Here is a 24,785-nt window from a genome sequence, read left to right as displayed (position 1 = left end):
TTTTCTTGTCCAAGATCACTTTTATTTCCCTTGTTTCATTAACTTCAGTGTCTGTTTGGTCTCACATATCCACGCTGACAGGGAATTAACACCAGCTGCAGAATTCGGGCAGCAACCTCCCCGAGCCCAGGGGCTGCCATCGGTGGAGCTGCCGTCTCTGCCATGCCCCCGACCAGCAAACACATCCCTCCAGCACACGGTTTAACCCAGGAGGAGTGGAACAGGATGCTCTGCTCCCTCCCCTCCACCTCCCCACAACCCCTTTGTACAGCTCTCTCGGACCACGGATTTCTCTCTCCTGCCACGGACCAGAAACCTCGGGCACCGCGCTTCGTGCCAGTCCTCTCCAAGCTGTAATTTCCCCTTTCTCTGACTCTTCAAGAATCTGTTCCTTTTAAGAAACAAAACCTCTCCTGACTCTGTCAGGTCTGTCTGCAGCCTGGCAGCTGCTCCTCGCTGCCCCAGTGAAAACCTTAGTCCAGCTATAAAGGTCCTCACGCCCTCTCTGCCTCCAGCCCCAAATCCAGCCCCTTTCCTCCCCGGGGCCGTGGAGTGCTCTCCGGAGACAGAGCTCTATGGCTCTATCGATTTGGGCTAATTAATCTCTGTCTCTCCCCCCACCCCACCAGTTACAAATTAGGGTGTGAGGGTGAATTTTGGCTCTCTTGGGTATGGACTTCGCCGCATCGCACACAACCACACCCCCCTCCCCGCTACCCCTGCCAAAGTTTAGTGCTCTGAATTGCTGAGAACGTTGGTCCGTCGTGGTTCCCCTGCGTGTACTGAGCCCGCCCGATGGCTTTCAGCATCTGTAGGCACTGCTGCCGGTTTGTTTTCTCAAGGAAAAAAGAAAAAAAAAAATCATATACTGGTCTGCTATAAATTCAATAATACAATCCTTAGTTCTGAAGATACAGTTTCCATATAGTTTATAAACATTGTAAGACATACATATGGATAATTGAGGGGAAGAGGGGGAGCCTGTGCAATTTTTGGGGTTTTTTTCCTCAGATGTGTGAACATGGTTACAAAAAACACACCTCCTGCGGGTACCTCATTTCTTTAGGTGTTGGGTTTGTTGGGGTTTGGTTTGGTTTTTTTTTCCCTTTGTTTGTTTAACTCCACCTCTAATCAGTCTTTCCTTTGGTTGTTGGCTACTCCAAGCCCAGCAGGCAAGCCCTGTTCTGCTGTAATGCCTGAGATATTCAGGGGTTTGAGATTGTCTTCTAAGAGATTCCCAGCCAACTTTGGCCTCTGGGTTTGGAGCCAAAAGGGCTAAAACGTGGGAGAACCAAATGTCCTTATTACATCGGCATCAGTGTCCTTGCACTCACTTTGAGAGAGAAACAGTGTAGGCTTAATCGGTGATGGTTTTTACAGCAATTATGTTCCTTTCGGTAATCGGAGGGGTCGTTCGGAGCGCTCTCAAACGAACGGGATTTCACAAGAGCGTGGATACAGTCCGTTTGTCCAGGTGTTGTCACCGACGAATTGGCTACAGTCCCCGTTATCTGCTTTTTGTAAGCTTGGCTTTTTTCTTGTTGTTGCTGCTGTTAGGTGCTCGGTTAGGCTGTTTGTGACAGGGTGTGATAATGCCTTTTAATCTGCTCCCGCTGCGCTCGGCACAGTCCGGCCGGGCACGGAGACAACCCTCAGAAGCCGAGACAACGCTCTTCCCTTCGCCAGGCCAACGCTTGAGCCACGTACAAAAAAAGAAGAAGAAAAGAAACTCTGGTCCTTTGTAGATTGGTGGCAGTACAGCTCCGCTCCGTCCGCGGCCGGGGAAGGGGGGAGCTCAGCGGATGACGGCCGCCAACACCACCATAAAAACCAGGAGCGACGCCCTGAGCCCCGGGCAGCCGGCGGCCTGCTGGACGCCGCTGGGCGGGCGGATGGGCGTCCGCCGGGTGCACTTACCCTTGCGCTTGGGGGACAGCGTGGGCACGGCCCCGAAGCTGTATTTGTGCTGATAATCAGGCACATAGTCCGGCACCTCCTGCCCGTTTTTGCGCGGCCCCAAGGACACCGGTTTGGAGGTTCGGTTACGGCTTTTGTGGCTGGTGCAGTTCTTGCCGGGTTTGCGGTAGCCCGGCCGGGAGCCGGGGGGGCCGGCGGGCTGGTTGCTGTGCAAACTGTTCTCAGCCCCTCGCTCCTTCCCCTTCTCCTTGGAGGAGTGGTGAGGGTGGTGGGATTTGGAGGCTCCTCTGTCCGCCGTGGAGAAGGTGTGTGTTTTCATCTGATGGAGCGACTCGGACCCTGAACAGTTCCTAAAGTCTTCCGCTCTTAGCACCTTGAGGTCCTTGCCGTGCATCTGCTCGGGGGACTCGCAGATGACGCTGGAGCTGGAGCCTCTGAACCTGTGCAGCCATTCCCAGAGGGAACGGGCTTTGCAGTCGCAGCTCCACGGGTTCCCGTTCAGCCTGAGGAACTCCAGGGCTCCCAGGTGGGCCAGGCAGTCCCCCTGCAGCTCCGAGAGGCTGTTATTGAACAGGAAAAGGGTGGTCAATCTTCGGAGGTCGTGAAAAGCCCGCCTATGAATCCACTGCAGCTGATTTTGATGGATGAGCAGCCGATCCAGGTTTATTAGTCCCCTGAACGTGTTCTGATGGAGGCTCCAGAGCTTGTTTCCATGGAGAAAAAGATGGCTGAGGTTAACCAAGTCAACAAAAATATCATCCTGAAGGAACTCGATGTGGTTGTCTTGCAGGTAAAGGTATTGCAGGTTGTGGAGGCCACCGAAAATCCCGCTGGGGAGGGAGCTCAGCCCGCACTTGTACAGATACAAGGCGTGGAGTTTCACCAGCCCTTGGAAAGTGTCTGCAGCTAAAGCCCTTAGGTAGCGGTTGTCCCCCAGGTCCAGCTCTTCCAGGTTGACGAACCCGTCGAAGGTGTTGGGGTCGATGAAGGTGATGTTGTTGGAGTAGATCCACAGGGTGACCATGGAAGGGCTGAAGTGGCCCCGCAGCAGCAAGGTGATCTGGTTGTTTTGGAGGAAGATCCTCTCGCTGTCCTCGGGGATGCCCTCGGGGATGGTGACGAAGTTGTGAGCCTGGCAGCTGACGGTCATCGGGGAGGGGTAGCACACGCAGTCGGTGGGGCAGCCCAGGGCACCGGGCACCTTCAGCCCCAGCAGCACCAGCAGCAGCTCCGCAAACCCCCCTGTGCGGAGAGAGGGGAGAGCGGCGTCAGCGGGAACCGGGCACCTCCCGCCCACCCATCGCTGCTGCGGAGACTATTCCGGGTGAAAAACGCCCCCAATTAGCTCAGCCCTCCTCTCTGCTCATGAATTACCCACGCGGCTGTGATGAGTAGGCTCATCACCCACGGCAGTTAAAACGTGATGTATGGAGTACTCCCTGCCTCCTCTCCCTGCCCGCAACAGGCGGCTGGTTGTGTTCCCAGCCCGGAACGGGCAGGAGAAACTTTTCTCGGCGAGAATTCACGCTGGCAGCGCAGGCAGCAGAGCCCCCTTTGCCTGCAGGCAGGGAAACGCGGCGGTGCGAGAGCCAGCAGAGGAAATTCAAACCCTCGCGGGTGCCCCCAGCTCCCCCTGAAACGCATCTGTTAAATCGCCTGCACGTATCGGAGAGGAAAAGCTGCAGAGGTTCGGCAATTCCCAGGGAGCCACCTAGAATTACAGGTGTGCGGTGCATCCCACTCCCCACAAAGGCACAGCTCCATCCCCACCGTCTCCTTTCACTACAGTCGCACAGTCACCCTCCACCCCGAAACCCGAGCGGTTTACAGGGAAACGTTGTCAGCAGCTGGTGGGAAAGGCTGAGCCGAAAACTCCGCTCGGAAGTGGGATGCTCAGACGTATTTTTAAATGGATGTCCTGTGGCAAAGCATATTGCATCCTCTAATGCTACAGTGCGTGCCTGTGACCGGGGCTTTCTCGCAGCAGAGCAGCAGAGAGCGAGGCAGAATCATCCCCTCCCTTCTGCTCAGCTCTCAGAGCTCCGGTTTCACCGCTCCCGTCTCGCTCCCACTCCTCGCACCAGGCTTGCTTTCAGGCTATTCCTTCTGCGCCGAGTGGCTTTTCAGACTCACTGCACCAGACTTGTCATTCCTCATTCAGATTTTCCTCCTAGATTTGGCTTTTTTCCCTCTTACATGCAAAATTTGCTCATGTCTAATGAATTCTGCCTCTGGACTTCACGGGGAAAAGGAGTAGCAGCCGGAGCAGCGCACAGCTGCCGGTGCCATCCTGCCCACGGGTCCTACTCAGCTTGTAACCATCTGAAAAACGAGAGTGGAAGTGGAGTTCATCTCTAATTACCCCACGTCGTTATCACCAGCTAGTCCAAGAGCTGGGACCCCTTGGGCTTTTACAGTCCCTCTTTTCAGTGCCTACAGCCTCACACAAGTTGGAGGCACAAAAACCTCACTTGCTTTCTCATTAATTGTGTTTGAAATATAACTGCATGCTTGCTGTTGCCTTTTCCCTGCTATGGAGATCTTCTGCCGTTCGGTTAACAGCAGGTGACCCGTCCATCTAGACCCATCCTTTCGAGGCAAAGTTGCCAGATATTTTAGATAAACTGGGTTACTCAGACTCTCCATAAATCACCAGTAAGAGCCAGTCATCGCTGCCTGGGCGGTTAATAGGGAAAAAAAAAAAAAATAAAATAACATCTCTGCCCAAAGCATCGGATCAAGCCTTGCCTGGGAACGGGAATGGGAATGAGGGGGATGACTTCCAGGCGCTGCCCTTCAGAAACGAAGCACGGGCCACCAGGAGGGATGTCTCATCCCCGCGCCGCTGCCAAAAAGGGCTGGTGAGTCGGGAACGCTGAATTCGCGACAACTCCTACGGCTGTGTAGGAAAAGGAACACTCTCCGAGTCACTGCCGTAGCATTTTGGCTTTGCTGTCGTGCCTCTGCGCCATGAGCGAGGGGCCGCGCTGGTGGGAGCAGCGTGCTGACTACCCTGCCAAAACGGGAGCCCCGGCTGCCACTCACAGCCCGGGAGGCGGCGGGATCCTGAGGATATTGTGATTGCCCTGCAATGGGGGAGGCAAAGCGACGTTTGCAGATGTATTCTGCCGGGGTTTCCCAGCTCCAGGAGGTGCTTCGCCGAGGTGGGACGGCTCCACGTCCCCCGTCTTACCTCGGCGACGCCGGAGCGCGGCGCCTTCCGTAGGCCTGATGTTTATCGGTAAAACCCTGCCAGGCGCAAGTGCTGTGACGATCTCCCACATGCAGAGCCCATTATTGCAAATACCAAATCACAAGGGTCTGAATCAATAAACCATCTCCCAGCTACGCGCAGCAGGTTGGAAGATTACATATTGCTTCCAAAACAACGGTTTTATGCGCTCTTCCGTGACACGACAGTTGCCAGGCTAACGGGATTACTGACAGGAGGCGGAGCCGGGCAGGGACGTGGGAGCATACAGGATTTCACGTGTAGGGATGGCGATGACAGGAGGCTGTTAGCAACGCGTGGTGATGGACCCAGGCAGCCCAGGCCTCCCTGGAGCACGGCCAAGGTAGAGGCTCCTGCCGAAAGGGAACGCGGTGTTTAACAGCTCGCTGCCTGCAGGGATAACTCCGGAGGTAAAGGTCAGAGGGAACTGAGTCCATCTCTTTAATTAACAGGTGGCTGTGAGTTAGTGGCTGGAGTTCCTACGGAGACAGGGATGGGATTCCTGCAGCCGGGGATGGTGGTGAGGATAGGCTGGGGTTGTCGCTGGTCCTCAGCTCCCCGAGGACGGTGGGAAGAAAAGACAGGGATGTCTTTCCCCCTAATTGCAACTTGGGAGTAAGGGAGAATGGATGGAAACAGAAGGATGGGCACAGAAAAAAAAGGGTGAACAAGAGAGCAGGACTTGGATAGGGAGTGGGTTTACATTAGGCATAATGAAGGGATTCTTCCTTGAGAGGGTGCTGAGGCCCTGGCACAGGCTTCCCAGAGAAGCTGCGGCTGCCACATCCCTGGAAGTGTCCAAGGCCAGGCTGGATGGAAGTTGGAGCACCCTGATCTAGTAGGAGGTGCCCACGGCAGCAGGGATGAAACTAGATGTTCTTTGAGGTCCCTTCCAACCCAAAGCAATCTGTGATTCCGTGAAGGTCTGGACTGCCCAGTGGATGCACACGAGGCCTGTGGTCTCATCAAGGAAGCTTTCCCTCCAAGCCTGTAAAACCTGCTGGCTGCTTAGTGCTCTGGGACTGGTCCCAGTTTAGATCTGGGAATGAGACCCCCAAAAAGCAAAGAGGCCACGGAGCCATGAAGCTCCTGAGGCTGCTGATGTCAGACTGGGATATCCAGCAGCCAAATCCCACCGGGGTGTGACAGCCAGGAGCACTTGGGTCCCACTGGGCTTCCCAGACTGGAAAACACCTCGGGAGCCTCCTGAGAAGCCCCAGCCCAGATCTCCCGAGAGTTTGACCCTGTCTAACTTGTTATTCCTGACTCAGCCCTTTCAACTTCATCTTGTAAAGGTTGTGAGAAGCACAGAGGGTCACCAGCCGGAGTGTCGGAGCTCACCGGGGAGGGAGAGCTTCAAAAGCAGCACGGAAAAATCCTCCAGAAACCTGCTGGTGAAGTGAGTAAAACCAAATCCCCGCTGACACGGATAAAAACCAGCAAAGGGGCGTTTATCTCCTGCCTTTCTCGCACTGACGTGCTGTGTCACCCCGGCCTCTGCTGCCTCCTGCTCCTGACTGAGGTTTCGGTGATTGGAATGAATTCGTCTGACTGTCCAAACCATTTCCCATGTAACATCCCTCTAATTGGGCATTAATTAGGCATCAGTTAATGAATGCTTGAAATAATTTATCTTTGGATGCGTCCAGTTTGCAGTCTTACTTTTAACAGCATTAGGCTCATTATTAGATTAACATCGTTATAAATGTTCTCCATTACCTGCTTGTTTCCATTGTCTTAGCCTTATTACCCAGAGTGAAAATCACTCCTCCCACATGCATTATTGATGAGTAAGGACTTTCTATATGTAGCACGGGATTAATTGTTATACAGCGTAATGCATTTAGCGTGAAGCCTCAATTTGTGCAGGACCTGAAAGCAGCCAGAAGAATGCAGACGCCCGGAGCCAGCGTGATCGGCCAGACACTGCACATCTCTCTCCAGCCCAGACCGGGTTCCTCCCAGGCCGGTGCCAGCACAGGAAGAAATTAAAAACAAAACAAAACAAAACAAAACAAACCAAACAAAAAAAAATGCTGGTTTGATACCCAGGATCAAAGACGGACGGTTTGAGGGGTTGGAGCACTTCTCTGCCACCACGGCAGGGACTCCTGACTCTGCAGTGCCACTTGCTCCAGAGAGCCAGCTGTTCCTGCCCTGGCAGTTTTCTTGCTTTTTAAGGTTTATAGCGCTTTGCTGTACCTCCGAGCCAGGCAGGGACTCGGTTTCTTTAGAACATTATGCTACTTACTTCCATTAGGAGGCTGAGACTGGAGGCCAAGACATCAGCTAGGACAAGGAGAGGTTTGTCCCTGGGGGAGCTGCACCTGCAGGACAACCCCAAAAGGCAGCCCTGCCATAAAACCCAGCACCCCGTGCCTGGTCCCTCTTGGTGAGCTGCTTCTCTTAGATGGATGCTTTCACCTCTCCACCCGGACAAGTTTATATGGGTCAGAGCCTGTCTAATTCTCCAGCAGGAGAATCCGCTCTCGAGGATGGAGCAGGTTGCTTCTCTTCCAAATCTCTCCTAAACCCACCATCTGCTTTGGGAGACCCATCTTAGCTCATGTCTACATGCAACTTGACTGCCTGCTTACTGTGTCCATTACCGGGGCTGCTCAAGCTGCTAGATTTATAAGCTCTTTAGAGCAAAGCCCTCGTCTTCTGGTTGCTGATTTATGTATTTTTACTGCCATAAAACACTGTGTATAGCTGCTACATAATATAAATAATAATACTTAACCGGAGTGCGCTACAAGTGGGGACGAAGCATCTGCTCGCAGGCGGGATTATCAAAAAGGGAGAAGCTCCCTCATCACTCACCCTCTTTTGAGGCCAAACTCACACCTGCTCTAACACCAGCACCTCACCGAGCTCTAGACAGAGATTTTCCTGCCTGTTCCCACCCTGGATCTATCAAAGGATTTTTCAAAATCCACCCCTAACGAGCTGGTGCACGAAGGCATGACTACAACCCCCAGGGGGAAAGTACACTTTGAAACTTGGGAAGGACCTCAGAATCGGATGTTCACGCAGAGAGAAACTGTTGTTTAGGGAGAAAAAGCAGCCTCAAATGCTCACAATTTCATCAGCCAAGTGAAGGACGACGAAAGGCAAGGACAGAGTAGCAAAAGCAACTGGGCACGAGCCAAGAGCCAAACTCAAGATCTGGGACGGTTCGACAAAGCGGTGTCAGACCTGTGCTTAGCAGCTGCAGGGTTTAGCTCCTCTTATTCTCCTTAGACTTTTTTTTTTTTTTGCAACACAGAGGATGAAATAAACACACCCATGCTGACTGTCACAGAGCCCAAACTCCCCAGCCAGCAGCAGCTCCCTTTCAGCCTCTCTGCAAAGCCCCTTCGGTGCTGCCCCGCCGTCCTGCAGCAGGAGCGTCCTCGCCGGGGCTGCTCCCAAAACATCAGCTGCAGCTCCCAGCACGAGGCCCTGCCTCCTGCACGAGCTGCCTTTCAGCCAGAGAGTGGCAGCCACCCATCCACCTTCATCGTTTTATTTTTCCTTTCTTTTTCTTGCGACCGGTGTCATAAATAACTGACAGATCCCAGCTGTTGGGAGTTACGGTTTCTGATGGAGTGACAGCTGCTCCCAATCCCCCAGTCATCACCCCGGCAGTTCTGGAACATTTCAGCAACATAAAAATCATTGGAGATAATTTCGGTTTTGCATAATTTGGTTAGGCAAGCTGTGATTTAATGGCAATTATGACCTCCGAGGCAGAAGATGAGCTTGGAGGCTACTGGCTTCACACGACTTTAGCTCGGGGTGCAGCATCAGGGATGTTCCAGCGAGATGGCACTACAAGGAAAAAATAAAAAAATCCTTCTCCAGCAGCTGGAAATTGCCTTCCTTGGCTGGCAAATGGAAACACTGTTCCCACAGGAAGAAGCATACAAGGAAATTTGGAAGGAATAGCGCTAAGGAAAGCTTAGGGAAGAGAGCGGTGCCAGAAGATGCATGAGGAGGTAGCTTTTAAAGGAAAGCCAGGAAAAGGCTGTAGACTGGGGAGCGCCTTTGCAAACACTTCTGTGGCACCAGTAGCTCACGTGTTAACTGGTACAAATGTCCTCTTGGCCACTCTGAAGGCAAATCCTCCTCCTGTGACTGAGAGGGGAGGGCTGGAATCAGGAACGGGCCGTGGCCTTTGCAGGCAGCTGCCTGCTCTGGGCACTGCCCTTTGCTCTCCCCTCTCACGGGGTTTCTCCTGCTCTGGGCTGTGTTGCCTCCTCTCCCTGGGTGCTCCTCACCCATCCCAGAGCCCCTTGGTTTGCATTTCTCCAGCTGTGACTGAAAGGAGCAAACCCTTGGGCAGCCGAGCTGTGCTGGGAGGTCAGCTGAGGATGGAGAGCTGTGCTCAGGCGCTGCAGGGACATCATGGTTCTTCTGGATGGGGGCAAAACGTGGCTTAACAGCAGGAACAGCTTTGGTTTGGAGCTGAGAAGGTCCAATTTCCCCACTCCATCACGGCTGTCAACCAGCTTGGGGTTTGCTGAGAGCTCAAGGTGGAGACCCGGGGCCAGAAGAACCCCAAAATCAAATCCTTTAGGGTGTCGCAACTTCAATTTACATTTGCTGACCTGGTAGCTGGAGCTGTTCACCTTCCTCCACCAAAGTCAAGGCCAAGGTCACCTGGAAGTTTCTGGATGGTGGTCATTAACTCCTATTGCAGCTTGAAACCAGACCATAAATTTCATAGTGTAATAATGTAAAAATCGATAACTCTGTTTGAAACAATAGCTTTGTCTTCCATTTCAGCCGGCTCTGATATCTCCCCACGGACCACGTCCCTCTGAATCACACAAATAAAGAGAGAGGAGCGATGGGTGGCGGGGCTGCTGCTCCCCTGCCAGGTGCCCAGTCCCTCCATAGTTACAGATTCAATTAGTTCATTTATTCCTCTCTTGCAGTTAAACTCGAGGATGATTTAACAGGGGAAAAAAAAAAAAAAAAAATAAAAATAAGGAGCCTTTTATGCTCAGTCTCTCTGACATCCCGTCCAACAGAGCGTCCCTGAGGCTTTCCATGTGAGAGCTGTCCAAGCCCCTGCTCTCTATTGCCGTGGGCAGCAGGGCCAAAACCCAAAATAATTCTGGAAAGATGCAGAACCAACTCACACGGGCAAAAAAAAAAAAAAAAAAAAAAGAAAGTCCGTTCTTTTCCAGCTCTGGCTTTCCGGGTGAGGGAGGTCTGCCTTCCTTTGCTTGCTTATTTTCTGTTGTTTGCTGTAGCACTGGCTCAAAATATACATCGAGAAGCAGGATTGTCTTTCACATGTTGGTGGATGTGTGATCCTCAAAAACAAATTAGCACCGATTCACTTCTATATAGAGTGCAGCCGTCAGGGAATCACTCCTGAATTCACAGCGAAGGAAAGCAATAATGCTTCCAGCGTGCTAATCCTCTCCAAGAGCAGTCCCTGAACTCTCTCCTGGTGCTGGAGGCACCACTGGAAATTACAATTGTGCTGAAAAAATAATAAATACATACAGAAATTGGCAGGGTTTGTGCTAGTCCAGAGGATTTGTACCCTAACGTGGAGCTCCCTGTTTAATTAGCACTCCTCTCTGTCTGCATCTCCTCCTCCTGCTCTCAAGATAGAGAAAAAGAGGGGAAAAGGAGGTCAATGGTGGAAGTGGCTGTGGGATTGAAACTCGGCTATAGAAACTTGCTTAATTTAAATGCTTCTTTCAGGGCTAACGCACGCAGAAGCAGAGGGAGTGTAGAGTGTGTTCTCCCGGTATAATCTGCTCTGCTTAACCCCAGCTCTGAGCACACCTTCCACGGCAGGGGTGCCCTTGGTGGAAAAGTGCAGTGGGATGCTGCTGGTCCTGTAGCTGCAGGCACGGGGAACAACCCCAGTACCTCAGGGCAGCCTTGGGAGGAGACTCTTCAAATCAGAGGCTGGGCTGCTGCTTGCAGCACTTGGATCATTGGGATGGGATGGGATGGGATGGGATGGGATGGGATGGGATGGGATGGGGTGGGATGGGATGGGGTGGGATGGGATATTTCTCTTGGAAGGGACCTACAATGACCTACATCTGCCCAAAACCTGAAGTTTGTTATTAAAGGTGCTGTCCAAATGCCTCTGGAACACTGACAGGCTTGGGGCAGCAGCCACCTCTCCAGGAAACCTGTTCCCGGGTCTGACCACCCCCCCCAGTGAAGAAATGCTTCCTGATGTCCAGTCCAAACCTCCCTTGGTGCAACCATTCCCACATGTGCAGTCCCTGGACATCAGGGGAGACGACACACCATCCTCTTTCCCTGGGTCTCCTTTCCCTGCTGCCGCAGGGTTTATCCTGTCCCACCCCACTGCGCATCTCAAAGGCCACTGGGACCTTTTTGGAGTGCAGGAATGCTGGAGGGAAAGGCACAGCTCTCTCTGTGCATGGATGAGTCAAATCCTTGGGGCCGCTGTGGCTGGAGGTGTCAATGGACACCGGGATGCTCCTGCTTCTCCAGGAGAGAATGGCATGGACCAGGAACACCCTGAGCAGGATTCCAGGCATGGATAAGGGTTTCAGGCACTGCTGTCCTGACCCCCAGCAGGCACCAGGCATCCTCTGCTGGTCCCCAGCACAGGACAGGGCTCTGGCAGGACTTGCCGGCAGCCTGCGGTGAAGCCGGGATAGAATTTGGCACAGGACAGGGAGATCTCGAGGTCCTTGAGGAGGGAACTAATAATTCCAATTGCCCCCGAGGAAGGAGAAGTACGGGAGGATGACTTGAGCTTAGTGGATTGTCTGAGGCGTCTCGGGGGATCATCAGATACTTCCACTCCCTTTTTGTCCTGAGGTGACAAGTTTTCCTTCCCATTCACAGAAATGCAAAGCGGTTCATTCACAGCAGTAATAAGAACGGTGTCCTTTGTAAAACAGCCGGGGAGCGAACCCTTCGAGGTGCTTTACAGCAAAACAATTGCGGATGAAATGACAAAACCCACCCCAGCTGAGCACCAGCCAGATCGGTATCAAACGCTGAACAAGCTCGTGTGTAGGGAAAGCAGATTCACCAGCCCGTTTCCCTGCCAGCAGCTGGCCGGGAGCGGCGGAGGGTCTATTTAGGATCAGAAATACAGCCAAAACAGAGCAAATATGAGATGGAAGAGCAAAGTGACAGCTGCCCAGGCTCACAGTGCACGCTCGGCTGCCCCATCCGGCCCACATCCACTGGAGACGGAAAAAAGGGAGGCTGTGGAAAAGCGGGGACGCGCTGGGTGGATCTGCACCTGGCTGGAGCCGGGAGCGGGCACCGACCCGACACGGGGAGGCAAAGATGGTTTCATGCAAGCCTGGCTTAAAAGGGAGGGCATTAGTCCTACAAACTTGTAATCCTGCCGAGGTCCCGACCCCGGCAGCGTCCTGCGCCACCGAGATCCACGAGCGAATTCTGCGCCGTGCCGCGTGGGCTCCCTTTCATCATCCCTTTTCAGCCTCTAGGCATTTGAGATTCACTGGATGTCCTTGTGTTTGGTGGAGAAGAGGGCAAATTGGAGCCTGTCGTGTACCTTCTTCCTCATTCAGCAGCACATCATTCCGCCTGCAGCAGGGGGGAAGGAGACGGACGGGCAGGCATCAAAGCTGCCGGCTCTGTCACATTTTTCTTCCCCCCAGCCGAAAAAGAAGTGTTGGCGTCATTTGGAGCCCAGCCCACAGCCTCAGGTCTCTCTCCCACACCCAGAAAGGGCAGCAGCACCTTTCCCTGTGCCCTTGGTCTCCTCGCTCCAAGTGAGCGTCCCTGCGGGTCACCAGCCCAGCGAGCACCGCCGATGCCGGCAAAGCCCCGTCCCCGCTGGAGACGTGAGCCAGCATGCTGGGTCATGAGCACTGCTGCCTTTCAGGGCCCTCTCCTGTGCTTTGCACTGAACTTTTTACCAGCTCGTGAAAAAGGCAGCGATGAAAGCAGAGCGGTGTGAATGGCTGAGCTGCGCCGCTCCTCTGCCCGGCATCCGGGGCCATTTGGAGGCTTAATGAGCCGGCAGGAAATGCCACATGCCCGGTCGGATCTTGGGCATTGTCACTCTCCCACACAGCTTTTGGGGTGTGCGGGGACGTGGGGGACCTGAGGACTGAGCAGCAATGCTTTCTGCCAGCCCCCGAAATCTGAACGTTCCGAGCAGCCGGGTGCTGGGAATTAACGCGCAAGCGGATGAACGCGCTCGGGACACGGCACTCTGCTTAACATCCTGCTTTGTCTAGCTCCAGTGCCGGTATTCCATCCCAAAATATCCCCCTGAACGTCCCTCCGGGAGTGGACTTCGGGGAGATGCTTCACATCCCCCAGCACTACGCAAGTGCCTGCATTAAAAGCTTAATAAAAATAGCTTGATAACGGGATGCGTTCCCATCACCGGCAGCTCTCGAGCCCGCCGCCGATCCCTGTGCCTCCAACGCAGCGAGGCCAAGTAATTACGGGACGGGGCCTGCGAGGTCTTGACAGTCTAATTTCTATTAATTACAGCCCCTGTAGGATCCTGTCGCTGCGGGAAGGGGAGATGGGGAGATGGGAAATCGTTGCAGGGCCGGGAGGACGCCGAAGGTTGGCGGCGCCGACTGGCAGCGGCCAAAACACCCGGGCTGGCCACAGCAAGGAGGGGTTTATGGTGAGAGGCAACAGGGTGGGCTGGATGGAGTGATGGGGATGCTCTACCCTCCTCCTCCTCCTCCTCCTCCTCCTTGTGTTGTGTTGCTCGAATGCGCGTTTTGCAAAGTTAAAACAAACCGCAAAGAGCGGAAATCGGCAGTTTTAAGGGGAAAGGAAAGAAAACAAAAATAAGATCTTGGCAGAAGGATAAAGGAAGGCAACTGAAATGCTCATTAAAACTGAGGGGCCCCTATTCCCTGTCCAAGTGGCCACATCTCTGGAGGCTCCCAGATCCTTTGAAATGCCTTGTCAGACAAAGTCTTTCATCCTACCTGATTCTGGCTAAATTCACGGACCCAGAAATTTTCACTGGAAGCGTGAAAGACAGAGCAACTCCATTCTGACTTTTCACTTCCCATCTGATCGCTGTTGATACAATTTATTCCTATGACAGCATCTGCTGCTTTCATGGTTTTTTTTTTTTTATTCTGAAGTACAACTCATCTTTGTTAGTCCCATTCTCAGGCCTTTCATCATTTGAGTCACAACATAAAAGGCATTTAAACACTCCTGCTTGGAAACCAGGCTGGGAGAGGGTGGGAGCGAGGAGATGCCATGTCTGCCCAGTCCCAGCCCTCCTCTGGCACGGGATGTCCTGGTGTGCCACAACCCTTCCGTGCTCCCACGTGCCTCCTGCCAAGGATGGCAGTGCTGGGGATGCTGTGGCTCCATTTTGGAGTGATGCTGTGAAATCCAGATGTGCATTGAGGTGCAGAGCTCTGTAGACCACGTCTCTCTTAGGGCAGCATCTCTCTCGCTCACCTGCCACTGAGCAAGGAGCATTTCCAGGGGCTCTGTGCCCTCCTCATCAGCCAAACCTCTCGTGAGACAACTAATTGCCTTTAGCTCTGCGGCTCCAGAGCAGGCTGTGGTGCTCAGCTCTCCACATCCCTGTGCTGGGGGGCTCTGCCACCCCTCCCTGCCACCCCCACCCCTCTGAACTCGCCAGGGACACTTGTCCCCACCAGCGCCAGCAGATCCCGCCCTGCCCTGGCATCTGCCGAGCTGCTGGAGGCACCGGGGAGTTCAGAGCTACCCACGGAAAATTGGAGTCTAATAATAGCTCCGCGGTGTTGCACCAGCAGAGAGAGCTGGAACAGCTACGTCTGGCAGGGAGAGGCCACCGCTGGCTGCCTGCGCCTGCCCGGGCTCTGTCTGCTCAGCTGGAAGAACAAGGAGCGCCTTTCCCGGGATGCTCCTCCCCGGCTCCCAGCTCCGCTCCCCCTGCAGCCCCCTCTGCGGCTCAGGGACCACTCTCCACGCTTTGAGGATTCCCTGCCACAGCAGCGTGGCTCACACCCCTCCCCAAACCCACAAACCCCTCCCCGTGCACATGGGGCACGGGGCTGCACGCCTGTGGCAGGGTTTGGACCGTGTGGGGAAGGCACTGGGGGCACAGAACGGGCGGGACTGGCACACCGCACCCCTGGATGGGCATCTCTGGGATGTGGTGGCCTGGCCCCCTCCTGCTCCAATTCCCCTGCCGTATTTTCCACTCCAGCAGGCATTGCTGGCACCTGAGCATCCTCCAGCATAACACCCCTCATCCCACCTGGTACCTCTCACCCTGGATCCCATCCCTCGTCCCCCAGCTCCCGGGGAAGTGAGCGCAGCTGGAAACCCTGCTGCTGCTTATTGGAATAACCTTTCAGGATTCATTTAGTGCCGCTTGCTTCCACCCCACCTCTCCACCGTCAGCACTTTACTAATTGCAACTTTTAACTCGTTGCGCCCAGGTAGAAGTGAGCAGGGAGGAATGGGGTCCCTCTGCCCCTCATCTCTCCTTCCTCCTCAAACAAAGGGTCAACACGGTGAAGTGTGAGCACCACACTCACCCCAGCCTGCACAGCCCCACTCCCGCTCCCAGCTCACCCCACAAGCTTCCCGCTTTGGGAAAAGATCATCCCAGAGGGCCACAAATCCCAGGCAAAATCCCAGCCGTCACCTGGGAGCATCAATCAGTGCATGGCTGGGCAGGGAAGAGGCGAGAGATCCCGACGGCTATCGGAGCACTGTCTGCCTGAGACTTATTAAATTATGGCTCTCGAGTTCAGCATCTGAGCCCGGCGCGCCGGGGAGCGGGCGGGAGGGGGGTGGGTCACAGCCCCCTAATTCAATCACGGGGCAGAGGCAATGGCGAGGACGGCGGGGAAGAAGAGCTGTGGCTGTCAAGGCGGAGAGAACGAGGCTCCCACAGCCTTCCTGGGGGGCTCTGCCCGCTGACCCCTCACTGCTGCGTTTCCCAACGGAAATGGCTCCGTGTCGCTGTTAAGGGCTGGGGTCTGGTCCCGTGCCGGCGTGGCATCGGTGCCACCACACAGGGCTGCACCCATCCGAGGCCACCCGCACTAAAGGTGGGGTGTTGGCAGCTCTGCTGCCACAGCAGCTTTCTGTCCTGAGAGAAAACGAGCCAAGAAACTACATTTTCAGGAAACTTAGGTGCTTTTTGCATAAGTGCAAGAGCAGGGCGAGAGGAAGATGAGGTGGGCTGACACCATGAGCCAGTGTGAGTGTGACTAAAACTTGGGAATGCTCTGCACAGGGGTTCAGGAGCTGTGGTGACGCCCATGGCATCGAGACCTCGGCAGCTGCCAGGGAGATGAGGACAGAGGGACATAATCAGGTAGGAAAGAGAGGAGGGAGCTGGGAAGGCAGATGCTTTCCCTGAAAGCCTTTCCAAGGTCAACGCTTAAAAGTGGAGCAGGGAGAGGATTTGGCTCAGGCAAGGGAGCGGGACCAGGGCGGGATGCTCAGTGGGAGGCAGGCGAACGCCCAGCTCCCACGGCGACACCGAATTACCCAGCCGAGGGCTAAGTGAGGCACCCAGACAAGGTCACGGTCCCACCGGAGCGGCGCGGGAGCTCCGGCTGCGCCGGCTCCTGCCTCCACGGCAGCAAATTGAATCGCGGCGGATAACAGAGTGGAACAAAATCCAGCAATGCAATAAAACCCGCCGGCGCCTTGTTCACCTGAAGCCTGAGCAGACGGGGCTCGCACAGGAGGCGGCACAGCCTCTGCGGGCGGCCTCGTGTGCGGGGAGCCCGGCAAGGGCGGGGAGGGCTGGAAACGGCCCTTGGTGAGCTTTCCTCGGGTTCATCCCGAGGCTCGCGGGGAGAAAGGGCACGGCCGGATTTCTCAGCGAGGGAGAGCTGCTGATTCCTTAAGAAGCGGGGAGGTGAAATCCAATTGTGCAGCATCCACGGCTGCCATTAACCTGTCTGTGTACTCCCGCGGCCGCCCATCCCATCCCTCTCCTCCTGACAGCCGGGGCTGCCCGGCACACGCTGCCCGGGGATTTGTGTCTGCCTGCTGCAGCGGCGCACAGCCCTGCCCGCAGGCTTTTCTCCGGTGTTTGGCGCTGCTTCCAAAATGGAGCGCTGGCTAAACGTCCCCTGGTGAGCTGGGGAGCCGCGGAACTGATTCTGGAGAAGGAGAAACGGTGGCAGCGTGCGGTGGGCGGCTGCAGGAGGAGCTGCCGGGGCAAACCACAGCTCCAGACTGAGGCCAGGAAAGATAACGGAGAAGGAGGGTCCTTAGGACATTCCTTGGGAATACCCCTTGGGCATTCAGCTTGCGGCATCATCTCCATCAAGGGAGCGTTTAGATCCCGGGATCTTAATGGCAGCTTCTGGAAGCGCAGATGGGTTTGTGCCAGGGTGGCACGTTCCTGGAGGAGGCAGCCAGGTGGGCATTAGAGGGGTCTGCACTGCCAGACGTTCAGCTGGAGCCCCCTCAGATGTGCCAGCAGTGCCTGACGGGGGGAAAGGCAGGATCTGGACCGGCTTTGCTCAGCCCCACGCTCTTCCCGGCCCACAGGGGGGCCGGGAGCAGGCTGGTGGAGAAGGGAAGGGAGAGGAGGGGTGGGGAGCAGGGACGAGGCGCAGCCAGCCCCACCAACCGCCTCGCCTCTCCACATCCCAGTTCCATTTGCAGATTTATTAAAACGAGAGCCAATTCCGGCATAATTTCTTTCAAGCAGCTCCACCTCGCAGGTGTGCGGAATTTATTTGAGATAAAGAAAACCATTACAGAGAGACAGCAATCTTCAAAGACCACCTCGGAGACCTGAGAGAAATAAAAACACTAGCCCGTGCAAATGTGCAATTAAGTTTCAGAATACTCCTGCTCCATGAAAAGCTCCGTCCCTGCAGAGAACAGGCCTTTAAGGCAATTTTCCCAAACCCTATTCAGCATTCGCTCAAAAATGCCTTTTAAAACAACATGTGATTTTTTTTTTCTTCTTTTTTTCCCCCCCTCCCTGCTTCACTCCTCCTCCTCCCTGCGCTCGCTCCAGCACTTCCAGGTGGGACACAGACAGCTCTGGTGGGGATGTGGTTCCTCCCCATTTGGAGGGGGACAGGAGGGGTCCCATCCACACAGGCACAGCTCTGTCACAAGCCCCAGCCATGTCAGATCCACAAACCAGGAATTTTTAGAGCTAGTCTTGTGATTCAAGGAGACCGTGACACCGGCGTGGCCCCGCCTGGGGACAATTTGCCAACTATTCCCAGTTGAAGGATCTTCATATCCCTCATTCATGGGTCATTCTCTGCTTGGTGATTAATTAAAAATGCATAATTAACCTGTGGAACGCACTGCCATGAGGTATCGGGGAGGCCAGGAGCTTAGCGGGATTCGGGGGAGGATTATATGTTTAAATGGATAATGAGAACATCTGGTGGTACATTAACGGGGATGAAGGAGAATTAGGGAGAAGAGCTCGGCCTGCCGCCGGCACAGGGCGCGGGAGGGCAACCACGGGGCTGGCACAAGGAGGGCACCGCTGGTCCAGCCCCAAGCTTGGCAGAGACACAAAAACGCCCCCCACGCGCCCCCGGGAAGCGTGATTTTGGGAATGAATGGGTGTGAGCGGGCGTGAGGCAGTGGCAGAGGTGCCACCACGGCGCCGGTTGCCTTCGGGTTGGAGGCGGCTGCCTGGGACAGCAGGATGGTCACAGCGCTGCCAGCTCCTTGCCGGAACGCCCAGCCCAGCAGCCACCTCCTGTCCATGGAGAGCGGTGGCGTGACCCCGACCCCTGGAGACGCCCTGATAAATCAGCCACGGTGCCCTTCAAAGCCCGGGGGAGCATCCACCAGCCGCGGCGCTTCCTGCGGGTGACACCGCGCTTGCGCGCAGCCGTCCCCGCTGGTGCTGGCGAGCTCCGAAGTCGTGGCACGCCACCAAGAATCCAGGGAAAGTGCAGGAGACACAAGACCAAGCCTCAGCCAGCCTGGCCACGCCAGGTATCCCAGCCCAAGGGCGTGCAGCCCATGCAACAGGCGGTTCCTGGGGGTCTCCAGCCTCTGAACAACACGTGGCTTCCTGGACTGAGCCTGGCATGCGCCTTCTCCTTGTGGCAGCATCCCTCGCCCACCCCAGGCTCCACACAGCAGCACAGACATCCCCCTGGCACGGTGGGCACAGACCATGTGCTTTGCTTCATTTCTTTCCCCCAGCCTCCGAAGTTTTCCTCAGAAAAGCCTGGCAGCCAAAGCCAGCGACTCGCGGAGCGGACTCGGGGCTGACGACACGGGATTACTGAATCCCTGTCAGCAAACAGGGCTCCAGCAGCTGCTCTTTTGCATTGTAAATCTGCTGCTCCACAGCTAGCACCAACCCACGGTCGAGCAAGGCCTGGGAACCACAACCCCTCGCGCTGAAAAGCGCTGAGGGCTCTCGGCAAAGTCCCCAAGAGCTGGGGGTACCCTCAGCTCCTCGTCGCGCTGCATCGCCAGGCTCCTGCACGGCAGCAGCTCGGAGAAGGAGAGGATGCTCAGTCCTCCCAGCAGCACTCTGGATGTTCCCAATGCCCCTTCACCGTTCCGCGGGTGCTGCAAAGACTCAGCAAGTTTGGTCAACCAGAGGGATTTTTGGGTGTCGTGGCCCCTCTGGACTCGCTGCCGGTCCCCCGGGACCAGGTGGCCGCAGCACATCGTGCTCAGCCTGCCGAGCACGGCCGGGGCCTGCCGGGCCGGGGTTAATCTCGTTGTCACACTTTCCCTCCTTCTTGCTGGCTCGGCGCGCTTTGACCCGCTGTGAAATTGTGGCCAACAGCGCTGAATATTTTAAGAGCAGCAATGCAGCGATGGCCGCGCGGCGGAGCAGCAAGGCAGGCCGGGAGCTGGGCTGGGCCCTCACCTCCCCCCCGCCACCACCAACCCATTAGCACAGTTCAGGGAAACCTAAAAAATTCAAAAGACACTGAAATATGCAGCATTTCTGCTCTCCCTGGAAATGACGCGCTTCGCTTCCCAGATGCTCCCGAGCAGGACGTTGTAAATAAGAGGTTTTACGGCACGGAGGGTGTCGCCAGTTGGGGCTGCGGGATGCTGCAGAGCCCCGATTGACACCCCAATCCCTGTCCTGCGCCTCACCGGGGACAGAGCCGCGACTGGGCTTGGAGCAGACCTGCTCTGCCATCAGTGCCCATCCTCGCTAGCGCGGTGCAGGCATTAGAGGAGTTTTCCCTCTCCATCCTTGGCCTCTCCCTGCCCCTTTCCCCCCAGGGCTATCCCCTCGGCGCATCCCTCCTCCCCTCGGCCGGGCGGGTGGGACGCGGGTGCCGCAGGACCTGACGCAAACACCTGTCCTCAGCACTTCTGCTATCTGGGGCACAGCAGAGCAGCAGCGGTGAGGAATTAAAAAAAAAAAAAAAAAAAAAAAAAAAAGAGAGAGAGAGAGAGAGCCCAATTTGCATAAACCTCCCAAAAAGAGGAGCTGGAGCCTGAGTCTGGAGAGCTGGAATATCAGCCAAGGACCGCCCGAGCTGGTAGGAAGTGCAATAAGCATTTGGGAAGCGTCGCCTGGAGCTGGGCACGTTCTGCCACCGGGTCCCTGCATATCCCCAAAGTGCTGCCCCAGGGCTTGACACCCCGTCTGGGAGTGACATTGGGACACTTTGGTATTCAGGTCTTAAGAGGGCCAGATTAATCGCCATGTGCCGGATCTGTCACGCGCGGGGATATATATTCTTCTCGGAATTTACAAGTAGTTCTGTCGGAGAAATAAACAACTGGAGATAAAAATTACATTGTCACCGTGCAGGTGTGATCGATGGGCGAGACCGGCCCTCGGAGCCGCTGGCACAACCTGCCCAGGGAATGCCAGCACCTGGGACAGCTGGCAGATGCCAAAGGGACTCCGGGAAAGGCAGTGGGATGCACTCCACCAACCCCAGCCTGTTGTGTCTCGGTCCCAAAAGCCAGGAAAAGCGGGAACAGCCACCGAGGCCATCCACAAGCGAGGTAGATGCCAAACCCTGGAGTAAACATTGCTGGTGGTGGGTGACCAGGATGCAACTGTGGGAAGATGCCTGGAGCAAAGCAGTCAGCGGCAGAGGGGGCTGCAGCTCCCAGGTCAGCTCCTTGTAAAACCCTCTTGGGCTCTGTCTCAAGCCCCAAATCCTCCTCTCCAGTGTGTTTCCAAGGTCAGCAATGGGCAAACGACACAGCCAGGCTGGGAGCTGCTGGATTCCCCAGGGATGTGGGAGAAGGATTGATGCAGTTTACACCAAGCCCCTTTCTAGTTTGGTTTCTCTTTCATCCTTCTCTGCTTCCTGTGGCTGCATTGCCTTGGCCTGGCTTGTCAGGGAGTGACAGAGCACATTGCCTGCTGGGGTCACTCCCTGGGGAGGGACAGGCATCAGCTCCCTCACGGTTTAAATCTAAATTCACACTGAAAGCATTAAAAAAGCTCTGCGTGGATCCTCTTTCCCCGCCTTCGGCATCCTGAGGAGTCATGACTCGGCTCAGCCTGCGGGGATGGAGATCCCAAAACCATCTGGGGACATCCAGCTGCCCCCGAGGCGGGTGCCTCGCTCCAGGCTGGCACCCAGCAGCTGGTCCAGCAACTGCCTTCGGTCTATTAATAAAGCTGGAGCAGCTGGTAGAGCATCCACCGCGCCAGTCCTCGGGATTTATCCACAGCGCTCTGCCTTATCAGCCATGCTTTTCACAAGCACTTAAATTCAGGAGGAAAAGGAAAAAGTGAAATCAGATAGAAATGCAGGTCTGTTTGCTGTTTTCTCCAATGAAATGGTTCTGGGTAAACAGCAGACGCCTTTGATGAAATCCCAGCAGGCTTAAACAATAAAGCTGGTTACAAACTCAATCTGGCGCAGATATCAGATCTGAAATTGTTTCAAAAAACATGTCAACATTTTCTAATGCTGCTGCAAAACTTCCTCGGCACTTTGCCACAAGCTGCATCTGTGACGCAGGACCTGCGCCGCTGTCCCAGCTCGTGCTGCCGCTGCTGCACTTCCCGGGGGGAGTCCTGCCCTGGCACCACTGCAGCCCTCTGCCTGCTGGGAGACCCTGAGCTGCAGGAAGATGCTCAGCAGCATCACCTGGGAGGCAGGAGATGCACATTCCCGGCGCCTGGTGGTGGTTTTCCAGCTGTAGATGCAGCTCCCATCCTCAGGCACAGCCTGGCTGAGGCTTTGCAGCGCTGGAGGTGTGGCAGCGCTGGACCAGGGGCGTCAGGCAGGGTGGGCGTCCCTCTCATCGCATCCCAGGGATGGAATTCAGCCGCGGGTTCATCCCAGGTGCCACCAAGGACAATCGACTTTTCCATGGGAAAAACTCTTTGCCAAACGTTGCGGTGGCGGAGGAGCACAGCCCGGTGCCCCTCCTGGGTTCTGCCTCCTGTGTGCCACCTCTGCATCCTGCTGGGACACCAGGGCAGCAGGAGGCTGCACGGGGATGCAGAGGTCCAAGCTGATGGAATGCCTGGCTGGGGGCAAAGCTTGGTCCCTCTCCTACGCCTCTGGCACAGGCTGGTGGGCACAACGGGGACCGTCCAGTGCGGGGCAGCTGGGTCAGGGTGACAGGAAATCTGGTGGCTCCCTTGGCGTTGGAGTGACAGGGACCATCCAAACTCGGAAAACGTGGAGCTGGAGGGCAATGAGGCAGCTCCTGCGCTGGCACTGCCAGGACCAGCCTGCCAGTTACCTGGCGCTGGCACTTCCCAAACTCTGGAGGTCTCTGGAGGACACCAGGGGATGCAGCTGAGGGGGTGAGAGGCAGAGAAGGAGAAGGAGGAGGAGGAGGAGGCACTCCTGCTCACACCACAAACACAGACACTCTCTTGGCTCTGGTTATAAAGCCAGCACCAGCTTTAGAGGTTTTTATCTGGGGTCTCCCAAAGGCTCCCATCTCCGTCCATAAGAGATCTGCTCCAAGAGTCTGGGGACAGACACACTCATCCCACGTTGGATCCGGCCCTACACACAGCCCACCCCACACCCCGAGGAAGCCCCCAGCCTGCAGCTGACGCCTGACACAGCTCATGTCCCGCGTGGCTGTGACGGGGCAGCAGAACCTTCACCCCTCCCAGGAACTGGAAACGACAAAGGGGACCCGGGAGAGGAGAAACGGGGCACGAGGAGGAGGATGAGGAGGGCGGGCGGCGCTGGGGGGGTGCAGGGGGCCAGGCCTGAGCTGGGGAGCAGCACAGGGGATGTGGCAGAGCTGACCCCAGTGCGGAGGTTGCCTTTGCCATCGATCCCTGTTGCACTCAGGCTCATTAGGGCCGGGGAGCTGCTGCGAGCGGCTGCTGCAGGAGACAGACGGGGGGAGCGCTCGCTGTGGCTCCCTGGATCGTATTAAATATTTACTTTGTTTTGTTTTGTTTTTCCCAGCTATATTGATCAGAGATGGAGCGGGGAGGGGGGGGAGCAAGGGGGTGCTGTTGGATGCTGGGAGGGAAAAGCAGAGGCAAGGACTGAGCTGGAAAACGGGGACAGACCCCCTCAGGGCGTTCCCGAGAGAACGTCACCTGCTCTCCCATGGGACACCCAGTGCTGTCACCCTACAGAGATGCTCCTCTCAGAGACATTCACCCCTTCAGGCTTGGAATCACCAGCACACGAGGGGTGCAGAGGGGCAGCTGCCACTGCCCAGCCCACACCAGCCCCGTCTCGAGGGATGCAGGACGGGGGGATGCCCAAGGAGAAAGCCTCTCGTAGCTTGGGGTATCCCCCCTGGCCCGGGCCGGGAGGTGCCCCCCGCATCCAGGCCGGGCCCCGGGAGCGGCCGCGCAGTCGGCACTGTTTCTATTTCGAGAGGAGCTCTACTGGAAAAGGAACAAAAGCCGAGGGAAGCTATAAATAGTCGCCTCCTTCACACCAGCGCCTCCTCCGCCCCAGCATCCCGAGGCCGCGGGGGGTCCCGCAGCCTGGCCCGGGCTCAGCCCCACCGCCAAACCCCCTCCACGCCTTCGAGCCAACATCTCCGTCTGAAAACCGGAGGGAATAACAAGCCTGGGAATATCTGTCGCCGAAGCAGAATTGGCTCTGAGCAGCGGTTTGCCAAGTTACCCGGCGGCTCTGCCCAGCCCCAGCCCCGTTCCCCGGGGAATTTGCTGCTGCCCAGCCGAGCTCTGCACCCAAAAACACCCCGCGGGGATGGATTCCACCACCTGGGGATGCTCCTCTTGTCCCTGGCCCTGCCTGCGGCTGGCGGGGAGCAGGAAGAGCCGAGCGGCTCGGGCAGACCTACTTTCAAGGCTTTAATCCTTTTTGCTTAAAGATTTTTTTTTTTTTTTTTTTTTTCTCCTCTCTCCCCTCTCTTTCTTTTTTTCCCCTTTCTTTTCCTTTCCGCGCGGCAAAGATGGGGTCTGATCAGAGGAGAGACGCAGGGAGCTGACAAGCTGCGGCGTACGGAGAGGAAGGAGAAAGAAATACATATTTATTACCCTCAATTATTAAAAAATAGATAGCAGCAGATCTTAGGCCCTGGCAGAGGCACTGCAGAGTCGTTTGTCTGAGGACTATTTTGTTTTTTAAATTCCATTGAAATTATAATACGCTGGGCTTGTTAGCACAAACACCCCGGCATATCCCTGCCGAGGGGGGATCGTCCCGACCCCTCCGCCGGCTCCGGAGCGCTTCCCGCAGGGCGGCTGTATCCAGCACCCGGCGGGATGCCGAATTTGCGGGCAGCGGGGAGGGAGGGAAGGAGGGAGGCTCGGGGA

The 24,785-nt window shown here is 55.9% G+C and overlaps 1 protein-coding gene across 1 annotated transcript; it reads right to left on the bottom strand.

Annotated features, from left to right (window-relative positions):
* Nucleotides 1-19,744, bottom strand: RTN4RL1 (reticulon 4 receptor like 1). Its single transcript, XM_040082822.1, has 2 exons — nt 19,517-19,744; nt 1-3,232 (listed from the first exon to the last, which is right to left on the bottom strand). The coding sequence occupies exons 1-2, from the start codon at nt 19,742-19,744 to the stop codon at nt 1,796-1,798; spliced, it is 1,665 nt and encodes a 554-aa protein (XP_039938756.1). The 3' UTR covers nt 1-1,795.
* Nucleotides 19,745-24,785: the final 5,041 nt, after the last annotated feature.

This window comes from Hirundo rustica, chromosome 19, assembly GCF_015227805.2.
Source record: "Hirundo rustica isolate bHirRus1 chromosome 19, bHirRus1.pri.v3, whole genome shotgun sequence".
In the NCBI taxonomy this organism is placed as follows: Eukaryota; Metazoa; Chordata; class Aves; order Passeriformes; family Hirundinidae; genus Hirundo; species Hirundo rustica.
Note: the sequence above shows the minus strand (reverse complement) of the source record. Positions and strands in the feature narration are given on the sequence as shown.